Consider the following 17,714-nt stretch of genomic DNA (forward strand, 5'->3'; position numbering starts at 1 on the left):
CTTCCACCACTGTAACCGCAACAGGCAGTTTGCTTGGTAGGTCGTCAGTTAGTTTGGAAGGGGAAACAAGTGCGTGTGTACAGCTCTCTCAGACATCAATAGCACCAACGTTGGATGAAGGCAACATCATGTCTACGCCTAAACTTTCCTCACAAACCTGCTTTTTTCCAGGGACACCCTACTCACCACCGTCTCCACACAGCAGCCAGATCTCTGTCTCTCAGATGTGGACAAATAAAAGGCCATTTCCTGCGACCCATGACAAAGCTAAGAGGTTGACTTTATGCCTCTGTAAGCTCTTGGCTACCGAAATGCTGCCTTTCTGCCTGGTAGACACACAGGATTTTAGAGACCTTAAGTCTGTCGCTGTGCCCCAGTACCAGATGCCCAGTCACCACTACTTCTCTAAAAAAGGTGTGCCTGCACTACACCAGCATATCGCACACAACATCACCACTTCCTTGAGAAACTCTGTGTGTGAACGGGTGCATTTTATCACAGATACTTGGACCAGTAAGCATGGACAGGGACGTTACATGTCGCTGACTGGGCACTGGGTAACTATGGTGATAGATGGTTAAGGGTCTGCTGCACAAGTCTTGCCATCCCCACGACTTGTGTGTCAATCCTCTGTCTGTCCAAGTTCCTCCACTGCTTCTGCCTCCTCAACCTCGTTTGGGTACTCCACCTCTGCCCCAAGCCTGCCTGGTCAGGCCACCAGCGTTGTAACTGCGCAGAAGGAATCACTAACCCCTCATTACTATGCTGGCAGCAGAGTGCAACGGTATCAGGCGGTCTTTGTCTTGAAATGTCTTGGAACTAAGAGTCACACAGCGACTGAGTTGTGGGCAGCTCTGGAGACTGAGTTTGGTAAATGGTTGTCTCCACTCAACCTGCAGCCTGGTAAGGCCATGTGCAACAATGCTGCAAACCTGGGTGAGGCCCTTTCCCTGGACAAGGTGACACACGTGTGCCTTGTATGGCTCACGTGTTGAACCTTGTTGTCCAGCAATTTTTAACACACTATCCCGGCCTAGATGGCCTTCTGAACAGGGCACGAAAACTGTCTGCTCACTTCCGCCGTTCAACCGCCGCAGCTGAGCGACTTGCATCGCTCCAGAAGTCTTTCGGCCTGCCGGTTCATTGCCTGAAATGCGATGTGCCGACACGCTGGAATTCGACTCTCCACATGTTACAGCGACTGTGGCAGCACCGCCAAGCCCTGGTGCAATACGTCATGACGTATATCCTGGGCCAACGAGATGCAGAGGTGGGGCAGATCACCCTGATGGAGTGGTCTCAGATCAAGGACCTATGCACCCTTCTGCACAGTTTCGACATGGCGACGAATATGTTTAGCGCTGACAATGCCATTATCAGCATGACAATTCCAGTCATTTACATGCTGGAGCACACGCTAAACACTATTCAGACTCAGGGGGTGGGACAACAAGAAGGGGAGGAACTACAGGAGGATTCATATGCGCAAGAGACAACAACATCACCAAGGTCCAGACGTTCATCATCACCAAGGTGGCAGGCATGGGACCATGGGGTACAGGGATCAGCAAGGGCGCAATGTTGAGGAAGGTGCAGGAGAACATGAAGAAATGGAGGACGAACTGTCCATGGACATGGAAGACTCAGCGGATGAGGGAGACCTTGGTCAAATTTCAGTTGAAAGAGGTTGGGGGGAGATGTCAGAGGAAGAAAGAACGGTTAGCACCTCTATGCCACAAACACAGCGTGGACTTGGTCCGCATGGCTGCGCCAGACACATGAGCACCTTCTTGCTGCACTACCTCCAACATGACCCTTGTATTGTCAAAATTAGAAGTTATGATGAGGACTGGCTTGCCACACTATTAGATCCCCGGTACAAGTCCAAATTTTGTGACATAATTAAAGCCATAGAAAGGGACGCACGTATGCAGGAGTATCAGCAAAAGCTGTTACTCGATCTTAACTCGTCTTTTCCACAAAACACCCGTGGTGTACGGAGTGAATATCCCAGTTGTAACTCGACAAACATGGGATGGTCTCATCATCTTCAACAGTCTAACGGTACCAGCAGCACCATATCTGGTGCTGGTAACAGCAATTTTATTGAATCTTTTCATAATTTTTTTAGACCATCCTTTGCAAGGCCACCAGAGACAACAAGTCTGACAAATAGTCAACAGCTGGAGAGGATGATACAGGAGTATCTCCAAATAAACATCGATGCCATGACTTTGCAACTGGAGCCTTGCTCATTTTGGGCTGCAAATCTTGAAAAATGGCCAGAGCTCTCCACTTACGCCTTGGAGATCTTGTCGTGTCCAGCTGCCAGCGTTGTCTCTGAACGTGTCTTCAGTGCTGCTGGGTGTGTGCTGACAGATAAGCGCATGCGTCTGTCCAGTGACAATGTGGACAGACTAACGTTCATCAAAATTAACAAGTCATGAATCCACCAGGAATTTACTACCCCTGTGTCATCCTGGGGAGAGTAAATGCTTGTGTATTTTGAATGTGCTTGATGCAAATCTACCTGTGAAGTGTACAACTGGGGCACAAGTGCTGCCACTGAAGGGGTGGGTGTCTGTGTGGCTCAATTTTTTTTAAAAAAGGGAGACTCCGCTTGGAGAAACCCTTGCTGTGTTTTTAAAAAGGAGCCAAGATGAACAAGTCATGGTTCTGCAAAGACTTAGCTACCTACCCCGGTGTCATCCTGGGGACGATTAAGGATGGCGTATTTTTGAATGTGCTTGATGCAAATCTACCTGTGAAGTGTACAACGGGGGCACAAGTGCTGCCACTGAAGGGGTGGGTGTCTGTGTGGCCCAATTTTTGGAAAAAAGGGAGACTCCGCTTGGAGTAACCCTTGCTGTGTTTTTAAAAAGGAGCCAAGATAAACAAGTCATGGTTCAGCAAAGACTTAGCTACCTACCCCGGTGTTATCCTGGGGACGGGTACGGATGGCGTATTTTTGAATGTGCTTGATGCAAATCTACCTGTGAAGTGTACAACTGGGGCACAAGTGCTGCCACTGAAGGGGTGGGTGTCTGTGTGGCCCAATTTTTGGAAAAAAAGGAGACTCCGCTTAGAGTGTTTTAGATGATTTTAGAAGGGCATGCCATGCCTATATCTGTGTCTCGTCCTCTTTGTCCTCGTGTTTTGTTTTCGCATGAGAATATGTTCTTGTCACTTTCCCATGTGTTTGTGTTGTGTTGTGAGTTGTTTGTCACCTTTTGGACACCTTTGAGGGTGTTTTCTAGGTGTTTTTATGTGTTTGTGATTGCCTCCCATTGTTTACTATGGGGTTTGAGTGGTTCGCCGAACCGGTTTGCCGAACCGAACTCGAATGAGACCTTTGTTCGGTGAACCGAACTCGAGCCGAACCACGATCGGTTCGCTCATCTCTACTAAGCAGTCAAAGCAGAGGTGCAGGAAAGATACCTGAAGCGCACCATGAAGTATCTACCTTATAAATCCCAAACATTTTCTGAAACCCGGAACCGGAAGTGCAATTCCGTCGCCCAAAATACATACATTTCTATAAATTTCTCCCAAAGAGACAAAAAAATTGTTTAAAAGAACAGAGAGTCCTCAGTGGTTGATACCTTTTAATGGCTAACTGAAAAGATGGTAATAATTGCAAGCTTTCGAGACTACTCAGGTCTCTTCATCAGGCATCCCAAAGAGACACACATTTAGAAACAATAGATTAATGATTGGTGTGAGAAGATGTAATAAATGTTAAAAACCCCAGACATTACGGTCACCCAGAAGTTCTATAACATACCGTGTTTAGAGTCTATGTGAAGCGCAGATGCGTTCCAGCCCGAGCACCGAATGTTGTATCATGCGGACGGAAGGGCAAAAGGGCGAGAGCGGAAGCAGTCAAACCACTAACAGTATGGAACGCAAATGCGCCCCAGACCACGCACCGGATGTTATGTCATCCAGAGGGAGAGACTGGAGGGCGAAGTAGGGAAGTAGTCACACCACTATCGTATGAAACGCAAATGCACTCCACAGATGTTCAGTGAGTGGAGCGCAAATGCGCTCCAGGGTGCAACCAAAAGAGAATCAGCGATTAGAGATCATTATGCGTTCCAAATATGGGGCAAACATCTCCATAGAGTATACAAAGATCATGATAGTGCCGAGCATGAGAAATGCTCAGCCAGATATTAAAGCACCCTTAATCAGAATATAAGAGAAAGGGGCAGGTGCCAGATACTAAAGTAACAGTCTATAGCACTACATAAAACATATAGCAAATATCACGCTTATGAAGTACGTATAATTACTGGGATAAATGAAATCAGGAATGAAAACGGGAGGGGGGGGGTGGCAAAGTGAACGCTTGTGAAAAATAATAGGTAATAAATAAAGAAGGCAATAGATAACCAGAAACAAAGTATACGAGAACTGTAACCAAAAGTCTATACGGTAGGCTGTAAAAATCAAAGGTGCAATAGAGACTAAATAAAGCTAGTAAAGCTTTTAAAACCCTCATTTATCCCTAAAGGGGTCAGTGACTTAAGAATATATATCCACTTAGTTTCACATTGGAGGATCTTTTTATTCCAGTCCCCTTGTCTCATGGACTGAGGGACAGTCTCAATGGCTCTAGAAGTAAAATAATCCAAACTTCCTCCATGAACCTGGTTTATGTGGCATGCAGGTGGTGTATCGCATTTGTGCCTAATGTCCCTGAGGTGCTCACCAAGCTGAGCCCTCAATTGGCGTTTTGTTTTTCCAATATGGTCCAGGGGACACAGGCACGTACATATATAAACAACACCCACCGTGCATGCCACATAAACCAAGTTCATGGAGGAAGTTTGGATTATTTTACTTTTAGAGCGATTGAGACTGTCACTGACCCCTTTAGGGATAAATGAGGGTTTAAGCTTTACTAGCTTTATTTTGTCTCCATGGCCCCTTTGTTTTCTCCAGCCTACCGAATAGACTTTTGATCACGGTTCTAGTATACTTTGTTTTTCATTATCTATTGCCTTCTTTATTTATTAAAGCGTTCACTTTGCCGCCCCCCCTCCCGTTTTCATTCCTGATTTGATTCATCTCAGTAATTATACATACTTCATAAGCGTGATACTTGCTATATGTTTTATATAGTGATTTAGACTGTTACTTTAGTATCTGGCACCTGCCCCTTTCTCTTATATTCTGATTAAGGGTGCTTTAATATCTGGCTGAGCGTTTCTCATGCTCGGCACTATCAAGATCTTTGTATACTCTATGGAGATGTTTGCCCCTTATTTGGAATGCATAATGATCTCTAATCGCTGATCCTATTTTGGGTGCACCCTGGAGTGCATTTGCGCTCCATTCACTGAACATCTGTGGAGCGCATTTGCGTTTCATACGAGAGTGGTGTGACTACTTCACCACTTCGCCCTCCAGTCTCTCCCTCTGGATGACATAACATCCGGTACGCGGTCTGGGGCGCATTTGCGTTCCATACTGTTAGTGGTTTGACTGCTTCCACTCTCGCCCTTTTGCCCTTCCGTCCCGCATGATACAACATTCGGTGCGTGGGCTGGAACGCATCTGTGTTCCACATGGACTCTAAACACGGTATATTATAGAACTTCCGGGTGACAGTAATGTCCGGGGGTTTTAACGTTTATTACATCTTCTCACACCAATCATTAATCTATTATTTCTAAATGTGTGTCTGTTTGGGAGAAATTTATAGAAATTTATGTATTTTGGGCGACGGAATTGCATGGAATTGCACTTCCGGTTCCGGGTTTCAGAGAGTGTTTGGGATTTTTAAGGTGGATATGTCATGGGGCGCTTCAGGTGTCCTTTCTGCACCTCTGCTTTGACTGCTTAGGGAGATTTCTGCATTTGCGGCTCACTCCCTGTTTGTTCCCTGATAATTCCCTGGTATCTATGGGATGAAACGCGTCGGGACGTCTTCTTAGGACAACATTCCAGATAAGTTTATTTGGCTAACCCTCTGATTGGGATGGAGAGTCTCTGTATTTTATAAGTAGTGTTTGTATGTGCTGTGCATGGCCTATTAGGGACATGCAGGGCTTCCCGTCGGTGAATGGGGGCGCCATAACCCTAGGGTGTCATACCCTCCATTGCTAGGTAGGGAGAGGCTGATTAGGGCTGATTGAGGGCCAGACTGTGTGCTTCATACACCCTCCAAGCATTTGTTACTTCATATTTGGCACATTATCTATTTATGTTTGTTTGTGAAATTGGTCTCGGACCATTTTAGTAATGATATTAAAAGTTATATTTTAATTGGGATTTATTCTCAACTGTTTTTGTCCACCAATATCCTATCCACTGCCATTAACTTGAGAATGGCGGCAGCTATAGGCATAGAAGTGGTGTCTAGGTATAGTAAAGTATCCATGCACTACGCAATGAAACCACCTATAGCGCCACCTGGTAGAAAACAACGGAGTTAGCATTTTTATCTCAACAATATACATATACATGTCATGAAAAGCACATGGTAATGCTCAGTGCATGGAGTGTATAACCAAAGACACTTAGAGAAGACTGCTATACTGTGTCACTGAAAATATATATATACAGACTCAATTTGCACATCATGCCTGCCAAAGTATATGGTCCCAGTACCACGTCCGCTTCCCGACCCCATTATTTACGTAGGGGGTGAAATAAGTATTGAACAAGTCACCAATTTTCTAAGTTAATATATTTCATGGCATTGACATGAATTTCTCACCAGGTGTCTGTAATGACCCATCCACTCCACAAAGGCAAAGAAATCAAATCCTTAGATATCTGTAACTTTAGTGTTGTGAAATAATGAAATATGATACAGGGAAAACATACTGAACACGCTTACTGAAATGTATTCAAATAATTCATACAAAAGCTTTTATTGGTGATGACAGCTTCAAGACGCTTGCTGTATGTGTAAAGCAGGGGAACAGGGCAGAAGTCGAAAGTGAGGGATTTTCCCTGGTAGGCGCCACGGCCCCACTTCACAGGAAAAGTGTTGCTGTTCTGGCTGGGTGTGTGGGTATGTTGTTCATACCTTTCAGGGGGCTGTTTCTCGCCGTTGTCTTGTGCAGACGAGGACAGAATTGTGGAGGAAACAGAGACAGAGGCTGATAGTTCTTATTAAACAACAGCTGTTTACTACACAGTTTCTGGATGGCAACTTTACACAAGACGTAGCGGACACACATTTTGTAGTACTTTTCATTAGCATCAAACAACAGTTGACAAATTTCTTCCAATTTCTCCTTAGCTGTTATTATTGTGGGTATTCTCAGTCCTCCTGCCACCGCCCAGCCTAGCACAAAGGAGCTGTTCATGAGAGTCATTCAAGTCCCAGTGTAGTTTTGCATCCTCCCAGAAACAGAGAGTAGCAATACTCTCGGATCTGCCACACTAGACTGAATGCTCATCTCACGTGCAACTCCAGACCTTACCCACCTGTGGTGCTATGGCCTTCAACCAGTCCTAGGTGTTTCTACTGGTTTTTGTTCTGGGTTACTACCTCTTTCCATGTGTCCATTTGCTTTCTTACACTACTCCTGTTCAATCTCAACATTGCAGCCACTAAGAGTCACCCACAGAATGCGGCCAAAACGACTTGATGGACCCCTAAGGTCATTCCCAAACCAAACTCTAAGATGGAGTCTGTCGCCACCTCAGCATTAGCTCCTCCCTCCATGGGCAAATCTTAATTGCCCTCTAGTCGGTTGCCAGGCAATTTATCACCCTATGATAAAACTTATATCACTACCAGCACTGCTACATCTATACATTATGCTAAATCTTTTGCGTTTCTATACTTTACAATACTTTTTGAAATAACAATAATTTATGTTTATTTTAGCTTATTTCATAAATTGAATTTATTGTAAAGCACATAAAAAAATTTAAATGAAATAAATAAAAAAGAACACTGATCAAAATTAGAGAACACTTTCAGATACCTGAAAGTTATTAGTATTAATCTTGCACCTGGTGCTAATTTCTTTAATTATCTGCCAAACCCTATGTAACTAGCAGCCTAACTTTCCAGTTTCCACTTACCTTGATTAAATAGTTTGCTGTTCTAAAGTGGCTGAAACCCTATGGAAGCAAATTGTCCAGATGAAGGTCATAGACGAGACCCTATCAGCCATAGTAAGAGAAGCTGGTCATTCCAAGTTTGTGAATTCAAGAATATTGCATCTTTGCAACATCACAAACTCCTCAAAAAAGGCTGGTTGCACTCAAAATATAAATGCAGAGAGGACAGGATAATACGGAGAATCTCCATGGGTAATTGTTTCAAGAATGCAGCTGGATTCACCAGTTCAGCTCTGAACAGGTTAAGGATCTGTCTCATCCTACTGTGTCATGACGTGAAAGAGCATTTGGACTTAAAGCCCAGTCTGCAGTGAGAAAACCTCTCATTAGCAGAAACAATCAAAAGGCTAGACTCACCTTTGATGAGGAGCATGTTCTGTGGACAGAGGAGAAGTAATCCACAGTTCATTTCAGTGATCAAAGCAAGTTTAATTTATTTGGGTCTAATGGGAAACATTCTGTGGAAAAACTGAACCCAAAGTGTGTTAAGAAGGCAGTGAAAAGTGGTGGAGTAAGCATCATAGTATGGGGAATGTTTTCTGCAGCAGGAGTTGGACCTCTTATACAGCTACTGTACATTGCAGAGTGAATGAAGTGTGTATCAGAACCTTGTTCAAAAGCTCATGGTTCCTTACTTGCATTCATCACTCGATCAGCCAACAATTTTCATGCAGGACAATGCCCCCTGTCACACTGCAAAATGGGTAAAGCAGTTCCTTGAAACAAAAAACATTGAAACAATGAAATGGTCAGCCCAGAATCCTGATAAAAACCAAATAGAAAACCTCTGGAAAATCCTTGGTGACAAAGTTTTGGCCATGAAACCCACAACAGTCAAAGAACAGTCAAAGAGACTGGAAGAAGAGTGGACAAAAATCACACTAGAGCAGTGTGAGAGACTAGTGATGTCCTGTAGCCACAGATACTGTATACTAAAGTCATTAAAATCAAAGATCTGTACACTTCCTACTGATTGGTGACTGTTGTAAATTTTTATTGCGAAAGTCTTGGTACATTTGTCAATTCATCCTTCCTTCAATAATATGAAGTTTGCCAATGGAATAAGCAATACAATAACCTACCATACCATATGCAATGCCATACCCTTCATTAATTTAGAAATTCTACGCAACCAATGCCATCAGTATATTTTACAAAAATAAGGTTGCAAAGGTCTTGAGAGAGTTCACTGGTTTTACCCATCATGAGATGTTTATTGTTTAGCACTTTGGTAATGACACACCTTTATATAGAAAATCAGATGAACCATCTAATATTATTTTTCACTAAGTGGCAGGATTGCTTTCTAATTACTGATATATTTCACTGAGAAATTCATGCCAGGAGCCCGTTTAGAAATATACCATATTTTTCGGACCATGAGACGCACTTTTTTCCCCCCAAAATGTGGGGGGAAAGTGGGGGGTGTGTCTTATGGTCTGAATGTGGCTGCGGGGAATGAGGGTGCTGTGGTGGAGTGGGTCATCGGCTGTAGCAGCCTGCCGTGACCACGTGGGCCCGCTCATTTAATATGCACGCCCATCCTCCCGCCCATCATCTCTCAGCGCTAAAGTCAGCGCTGACAGGTGGGTGGGGTGATGGGCGAGGAATGCACGCATATTAAACAGCCTGCCCGCATGATCTCCCCTGGCAACTACAGCCTGGAGTGATCATGTGCGGCTGTATTCACTGCCCCCGTGCATCATTATCAGCGCGGGGTGCAGTGAATCAGTGCACTCACCCGTCACCGTGTGTGGAGCCTTCCCCCTGCAGCATTGCGATGTCTTCCTGTCTGTCCCGGTGTGCGCGCCGCTAACGTCCACACAGATCAGCTGACCGGGACAGACAGGAAGACATCGTGATGCTGCAGGGGGACGGCTCCACACACAGTGACGGCTCCACTCAGCGGCGCTGCAGCTGAGACAGAGAGGAAGATGATCCATGCTGCATGGAGTGAGGAAAGGTAAGTATAAACGTTTATTTTTTTTTCTGTGCCACAGGATACAGGCCATATACCAGGATGGGGGTATATTATGAGCAGGATGGGGGTATTTTATGAGCAGGATGGGGCTATATTATGAGCAGGATGGGGCTATATTATGAGCAGGATGGGGATATATTATGAGCAGGATGGGGGTATGTTATGATCAGGATGGGGGTATGTTATGAGCAGGATGGGGATATATTATGAGCAGGATGGGGGTATTTTATGAGCAGGATGGGGATATATTATGAGCAGGATGGGGGTATTTTATGAGCAGGATGGGGGTATATTATGAGCAGGATGGGGGTATTTTATGAGCAGGATGGGGGTATTTTATGAGCAGGATGGGGATATATTATGAGCAGGATGGGGGTATTTTATGAGCAGGATGGGGGTATATTATGAGCAGGATGGGGGTATTTTATGAGCAGGATGGGGGTATTTTATGAGCAGGATGGGGGTATATGAGCAGGATGGGGTGTATGAGCAGGATGGGGTATATGAGCAGGATCATATACAAGGCAGCAGGATCGTTACCAGAATGGGGTACCTTAGTAGAGATTTTGGGGACATTACTCCCATAACAGTGTCAGCAGCAGATCCTCGCCCCATAACAGTGTGTCATGACCCCATTTTTTGGTTAAAATTTTATTTTCTTATCTTCCTCCTCTAAAACCAGGGTGCGTCTTATGGTCAGGTGCGTCTTATAGTCCGAAAAATGCGGTATTTATTTAGAAAATTGATGACGTGCTCAATATCTATTTCACCCACTGCACCGCTGCATATATATATAGATAGATAGATAGATAGATAGATAGTATATATATATATATATATATATATAATATATATACACAGTATATTAGAGATATGGTTCACTCGGCAGCCTTTGAAGTACACACAGGATCAACATGAAATAAAATGTCTTGGCTCCTTTTTTAAAGCCACATAAAGCGAGTCACAAGCCAGGGAAATAAACGGCCTTTCTTTGCAGGGATGCAGGATACACTGCCCTAGCAAAGACACTACAGTGTTTATCTAGCACCAACTCCAAACATGGATATTTCACACATGAGGACCTATTACCTCCACAACAGACTGCTAACGAATTCCCCTGGACTTTCTTATGTTGCCCATACTATGGGAATCTGTTAGTAGACTGTCCCACCCATCTATCTGACTGCCTGTTAACCTGGCTCTTGCCAGCCTTATTAACCCTCTCAGTACTTAATGTCCTGAAGCTTGCTTCCAGGATTACATCTCAGAGGAAAACCACCCAGTGATACATACAGTTGAAACCAGAAGTTTACATACACTATCTAAAAAGACACATATACATGTTTTTATCACTATCTGACATGAAATTAGAATAAACCATTCCCATTTTAGGTCAATTAGGAACCAAAATTATTTATATATGCCAACTGCCAGAATAATGAGAGAGAGAGAGGGAGAATGTTTTAAGGCATTTTTTAATACTTTCTACAAAGTCAAAAGTTTACATAGGTTTCATTAGTATTTTGGTACCATTATTATTATTATTATTTATTATTATAGCACCATTTATTCCATGGAGCTTTACAAGTGAAAGAGGGTATACGTACAACAATCATTAACAGTACAAGACAGACTGGTATAGGAGGAGAGAGGACCCTGCCCGCGAGGGCTCACAGTCTACAGGGAATGGGTGATGGTACAATAGGTGAGGACAGAGCTGGTTGTGCAGTGGTCTACTGGACTGAGGGCTATTGTAGGTTGTAGGCTTGTTGGAAGAGGTGGGTCTTGAGGTTCCTCTTGAAGCTTTCCACGGTAGTGGAGAGTCTGATGTGCTGAGGTAGAGCGTTCCAGAGTATGGGGGATGCACGGGAGAAATCTTCTACACGATTGTGGGAAGAGGAGATAAGAGAGAAGCAGAGAAGGAGATCTTGTGAGGATCTAAGGTTGCGTGCAGGTAGGTACCGAGAGACTAGGTCACAGATGTAGGGAGGAGACAGGTTGTGCATGGCTTTGTATGTCATGGTTAATGTTTTGAACTGGAGTCGTTGGGCGATGGGAAGCCAGTGAAGGGATTGGCAGTGTGGCAAGGCTGGGGAGTAGCGAGGGGAGAGGTGGATTAAGCGTGCTGCAGAGTTTAGGATAGATTGGAGGGGTGCAAGAGTGTTGGAAGGTAGGCCAGAGAGCAGGAGGTTGCAGTAGTCGAGGCGGGAGATGATGAGGGCATGCACTAATGTTTTTGCAGATTCTTGGTTAAGGAAAGCACGGATCCGGGAGATATTTTTGAGTTGTAATCGGCATGATTTGAAGAGGGCTTGGATGTGTGGCTTGAAGGATAGAGCAGAGTCGAGGGTCACTCCAAGGCAACGAGCTTGTGAGACTGGGGTGAGTGAGCAACCATCAAGTTTGATGGAAAGGCTTGTTGGAGGAGATGAGTGAGGAGGAGGAAAGACAATAAACTCTGTTTTGTGCATGTTAAGTTTTAGGAATCGTGCAGAGAAGAAGGATGAAATAGCAGACAAACATTGTGGTATTTTGGTTAGTAGAGAGGTAATGTCAGGTCCAGAGAGGTAGATCTGTGTGTCATCGGCATAGAGATGATTCTGGAAGCCGTGGGACTCTATGAGCTGTCCCAGGCCAAAGGTGTAGATGGAGAACAGCAGGGGTCCAAGAACTGAGCCTTGAGGGACACCGACAGATAGGGGGCGAGATGAGGAAGTGGTGTGAGAATGGGAGACGCTGAAAGTTCGGTCGGTTAGGTATGAGGAGATCCAAGATAGGGCCAAGTCTGTGATGCCCAGAGATGAGAGAATCTGTAGTAGGAGGGAATGGTCTACTGTGTTGAAGGCAGAGGACAGGTCCAGGAGGAGGAGGATAGAGTAGTGTCGCTTGGCTTTGGCGGTTAGTAGATCATTGGTGACTTTGGTTAGGGCAGTTTCGGTAGAATGATGTGGTCAGAAGCCAGATTGAAGCCGGTCAAAGAGGGAGCAGGAGGAGAGGTATGAGGACAATTCAAGATGGACATGCTGTTCCAGTAGTTTTGAGGCGTAGGGGAGAAGGGATATGGGGCGATAGTTTGACACAGAGGATGGGTCAAGGGAGGGCTTTTTGAGGATGGGTGTAATAGAGGCATGTTTAAAGCATAAAGGGAATACACCACTTGCTAGTGATAGGTTGAAGAGATGGGTTAGGGCTGGGATGAGGACTGCGGTGATGTTGGGGATGAGGTGCGATGGGAGTGGGTCCAGTGCACAGGTGGTTAGATGTGATCTTGAGAGTAGAGTGGAGAGATTGTTTTCTGTCATGGTGGAGAAGCTGGATTTGGAGGAAGAGGGATGAGTAGCTATGATGAGGTGCTGTGGGGATTGTGGGCCAAAGCTTGCTCTGATGTTGTCAATCTTCCGCTTGAAGAAAGAGGCAAAGTCTTCAGCTGAGAGGAGAGGAGAGGGAGGTGGTGCCGGAGGACGGAGGAGAGAATTGAAAGTGTTGAATAGCTGTTTAGGGTTGTGAGAGAAAGAAGATATGAGGGATGAGAAGTAGGTGTGTTTTGCAGCAGTGAGTGTGGACTTGAAAGTGGTGAGGGACTCTTTATATGCAATGAAGTGCTCAGTGGAATGAGACCTCTTCCATCTGCGCTCAGCAATTCTAGAAGCCCATTGCCCTTAAACTGTATGACTTGGATCAAAAGTTTTAGATATTCTTCCACAAGCTTCTTACAATAGTTGGTAGGAATTTGGACTCATTTATCCTGACAGAACTGGTGTAACTGAGCCACGTTTGTACATTGCCTTGCTCACACCTGTATTTTCGGCTATGCCCATAAATTTACAATAGCATTGAGATCAGGGCTTTGTGATGGCCACTCCAAAACATTGACTTTGTTATCCTTAAGCCACTTTGTAACCAGTTTGGCAGTATGCTTTGGGTCATTGAAAATTTGGAAGACTCATTTCCACTCAAGCTTTAAAATTCTGGCTGATGTCTTGAGATGTTGCTTCACTATTGCCATAAATTTCTTTCCTCATGATGCCATCTATTTTGTGAAGTGTACCAGTCCCTCCTGAAGCAAAACATCCCCACAACATGATGCTGCCACCCCCATGTTTCACAGTTGGGATGCTGTTCTTAGAGTTTAAAGCTTCTCCATTTTTCCTCCAAATGTAATGATGGTCATTATGGCCAAACAGTTTAATTTTAGTTTTGTCAGACCACAAGACATGTCTCCAAATATTAAAGTTTTTGTTCCTGTGTGCATTTGCAAACATTAATCTGGCTTTTTTATGTTTCTTTTGGCATAATGCTTTCCTCGTGGCAGAATGGCCTTTCAGCTTATGTTGATTCAATATTCATTTCACTGTAGAAAATGACACAATTTTAACAGCATCCACCAGCATCTTCACAAGGTCTTTTGCTTTTGTTCTTGGGTTGATATGCAAATGTATGACCAAAGCACAGTCATCTCTGGGACCAGAACCTGTCTCCTTCCTGAACAGTATGATGGCTGTACTTTCCTATCTTGTTTGTACTTGCATATAATTGTTTGTACAAATGAACGAGGCACCTTCAAGTATCTGGAAAATGCACCAAAGGATGAACGAGACTTGTGCAAGTCCATAATTCTCTTCTTGAGATCTTGGCTGACTTCTTTTGATTTTCCCATGATGCTACACAAAGAAGCAGCGTTTTTTCAGGTTTAAAATACATCCACAGGTGTTTCTCTAATTATTTCAGATGTTGCCAATAAACTTACCAGAATCTTCCAAAGACATAGCATCATCATATGGGCTGTTCCATATTGTTTAAAGCCATAGTACTCTTAGGGGCACTTTGCACACTGCGACATCGCAGGTGCGATGTCGGTGGGGTCAAATTGAAAATGACGCACTTCCGGCATCGCATGCGACATCGCAGTGTGTAAAGGCTGGATTATACGATTAACGAGCGCAAAAGCGTCTTAATCGTATCATCGGTGCAGCGTCGGCGTAATCCATGATTACGCTGACGCGACGGTCCGATGTTGTTCCTCGCTCCTGCGGCATCACACATCGCTGTGTGTGAAGTCGCAGGAGCGAGGAACGTCTCCTACCGGCCTCACTGCGGCTTCCGTAGGATATGCGGAAGGAAGGAGGTGGGCAGGATGTTTACATCCTGCTCATCTCCGCCCCTCCGCTCTGATTGGCTGCCTGCCGTGTGACGTCGCAGTGACGCCGCACGACCCGCCCCCTTAACAAGGAGGCGGGTCGCCGGCCACAGGGACGTCGCACGGCAGGTGAGTGTGTGTGTGAAGCTGGCGTAGCGATAACTTTCGCTACGCCAGCTATCACCACATATCGCTGCTGCGACGGGGGCGGGCACTATCGCACTCGGCATCGCAGCATCGGGCTGCGATGTCGTAGTGTGCAAAGCCCGCCTTAGTGTATGTAAACTATTGACTTTAAAGAAAGTAATAAAAATGCCTTAAAATCTTCTCTCTTATTATTCTGCCATTTGGCAAATATAAATAATTCTGGTAATCCTAATTGCCCTAAAACAGGAAAGATTTTTTCTAATTTCATGTCAGATAGTGAGGAAAAACATGTAGATGTGTCTTTTTAGATAGTGTATGTAAACTTGTGATTTTAACTGTATGTCCCCTCCATGAAGTGTCTGGTGGCCATCTTACAATATATTTATACATATACTGTATGTCAGAAATCAGCAAATTTAAACAACTGTGAATCACCAAGACTACTCCATCCATTATGCATAAGGCGAAAGATTGCATTAGCCAGAGAAGACGTACATGAAGACACACATATGCACTGTCAATCAAAATGAACTATCATAGCTTGCACTAAAGCCAGGCTTCTTAGTTTTACTGTAAGAAACCTACTTGCAAGAAGTTATTGAATTTATTAAAATTCAAATTCGCCAGGTTAGCTGAAGTTAGGACTTGATTTATCAAAACCATCTGAAATTTAAAATATGCCTTTCTTGTCCATAGCAACTCAGCTTTAATTTCTTAAACAGCTCTGGTAAAATTAAAAGCAACAAATCAAAGATCATCTTTAATTTTTTATACCGCCCTGAAAAAAATAAAAGCTTTTCTCTGGTTGGTTGCTGTGAGAAGCAGAGATAAAATTTTCTTTTTAGATAGTTTTAATAAATCTAATTAATTATTTTTAGTAGTTTAACAGTAAAGATTTATATATGAGTCATAACTTCTTGTCTTACATATAATAATGAATTCATTTCTATAATGACAATCTTTAGACTGTGTAACCGAACATGTTTTGCTTTGTAAGTAATAGAAAATGTATGTTTTTGGACATTCCCAGAGTCCTTACCTTAAAAATTTTAAACATTATTTCATATACTGTAAACTTTTTTTCTGCTCGCATCCAGTCCCATGTTGTTACCTTAGTTAGAAACAGAAAAATTACCCAAAAATACAACCATGTTAATAATTTTATAGATTTATTTCTATGAAATTTTAAAACCTATGCATACTGAATAAGAAATTGTTCTAATATATATGGTACTTACGGGAGGTGAATTGAATTTATACAGTGATGATCCTCTAAGGGCCAGAAACTTTGGTGAGTACGTATGGTCTTGAAGATTTTCTTGCTCTCTTTCCTCAACCCAGCCCATGTGTATTATCTGTCAGTAATAAAAAAAATACACTGGTTCTTTAGTTGGTTCTAACTGTAATATGGATGAAAACAAATTTAATCTGGAAAAAATCTAAAGATATGACATTGTGAAATCTCAAAATTTTATTGTAATGATCATCAAGATCTTTCAATTGAGTCTTAAATGCTGCGATGCAAAGACCAATGTTGCCCAAATGGTATCCTTTATATGCAAGGGCAAATATAGTTTCTGTAGAATGCAACTCCAAAATCTAAATCACTGATAGGTTTGTAGAACCCCAGTTTGACATTGGTAAGCCCAAGATATTCTTAGCCTACTGTCTACAAGGTTTATGGCAGAAGTTGGAGAGAAAGACATTTCTTTAATTTTAATAATAGGTGAGGAAGGACAAAAATATTGTGTGGTAAGAGGCTCTCTAGGACCTCATATTGGTAAATGTCCTTAGACTCATACCCCTTGTGTCCTTAGTAAAGATTGAGAGGCACTAGGACTTTTCATTGGGGCAGTTACAGCGAAGGGCTAGATAAGGACTGCCCTTGTAAGGGCAGGAGAAATTGTTGGAGGTCCAGAGTTAAGCTGGTGTCACACTAAGCGACAGCGACAACGACGTCGCTATTACGTCACCATTTTCGGTGACGTAACAGCGACCTTGTAAGTCGCTGTTATGATCGCTGCTTAGCTGTCAAACACAGCAGAAGCAGCGATCATAACGTCGCTACATGTGCAGAGAGCAGGGAGCCACGCTTAGCGCTGGCTCCTTGCTCTCCTAGGTACAGTACACATCGGGTTAATTAACCCGATGTGTGCTGCAGCTACATGTCACAGTGCAGAGAGCAGGGAGCCGCGCGTACTGCTTAGCGCTGGCTCTTTGCTCTCCTTGCTACAGTATACATCGGGTTAATTACCCGATGCATACTGCAGCCACATGTCACAGTGCAGGAGCCGGCGCTGGCAGCAAGAGCGGAGGCCGGTAACCAGCGTAAACATCGGGTAACCAGGGAAAGGTCTT

The 17,714-nt window shown here is 43.8% G+C and overlaps 1 protein-coding gene across 4 annotated transcripts in view; it reads right to left on the reverse strand.

Moving 5' to 3' along the window:
- SNTG1 (syntrophin gamma 1) overlaps positions 1–17,714 on the reverse strand; it is a 1,064,578-nt gene that overhangs the window by 44,727 nt on the left and 1,002,137 nt on the right. For all 4 annotated transcript variants that reach the window (XM_075353282.1, XM_075353284.1, XM_075353281.1 and 1 more), the window contains 2 exons: positions 16,595–16,711; positions 16,396–16,467 (listed from right to left, as the gene is read on the reverse strand). In XM_075353282.1, the coding sequence (XP_075209397.1) occupies positions 16,396–16,467; positions 16,595–16,711 (189 nt within the window). The remainder of the gene's footprint in view (positions 1–16,395; positions 16,468–16,594; positions 16,712–17,714) is intronic.

This window comes from Anomaloglossus baeobatrachus, chromosome 6 (assembly GCF_048569485.1).
Source record: "Anomaloglossus baeobatrachus isolate aAnoBae1 chromosome 6, aAnoBae1.hap1, whole genome shotgun sequence".
Lineage (NCBI taxonomy): Eukaryota > Metazoa > Chordata > Amphibia > Anura > Aromobatidae > Anomaloglossus > Anomaloglossus baeobatrachus.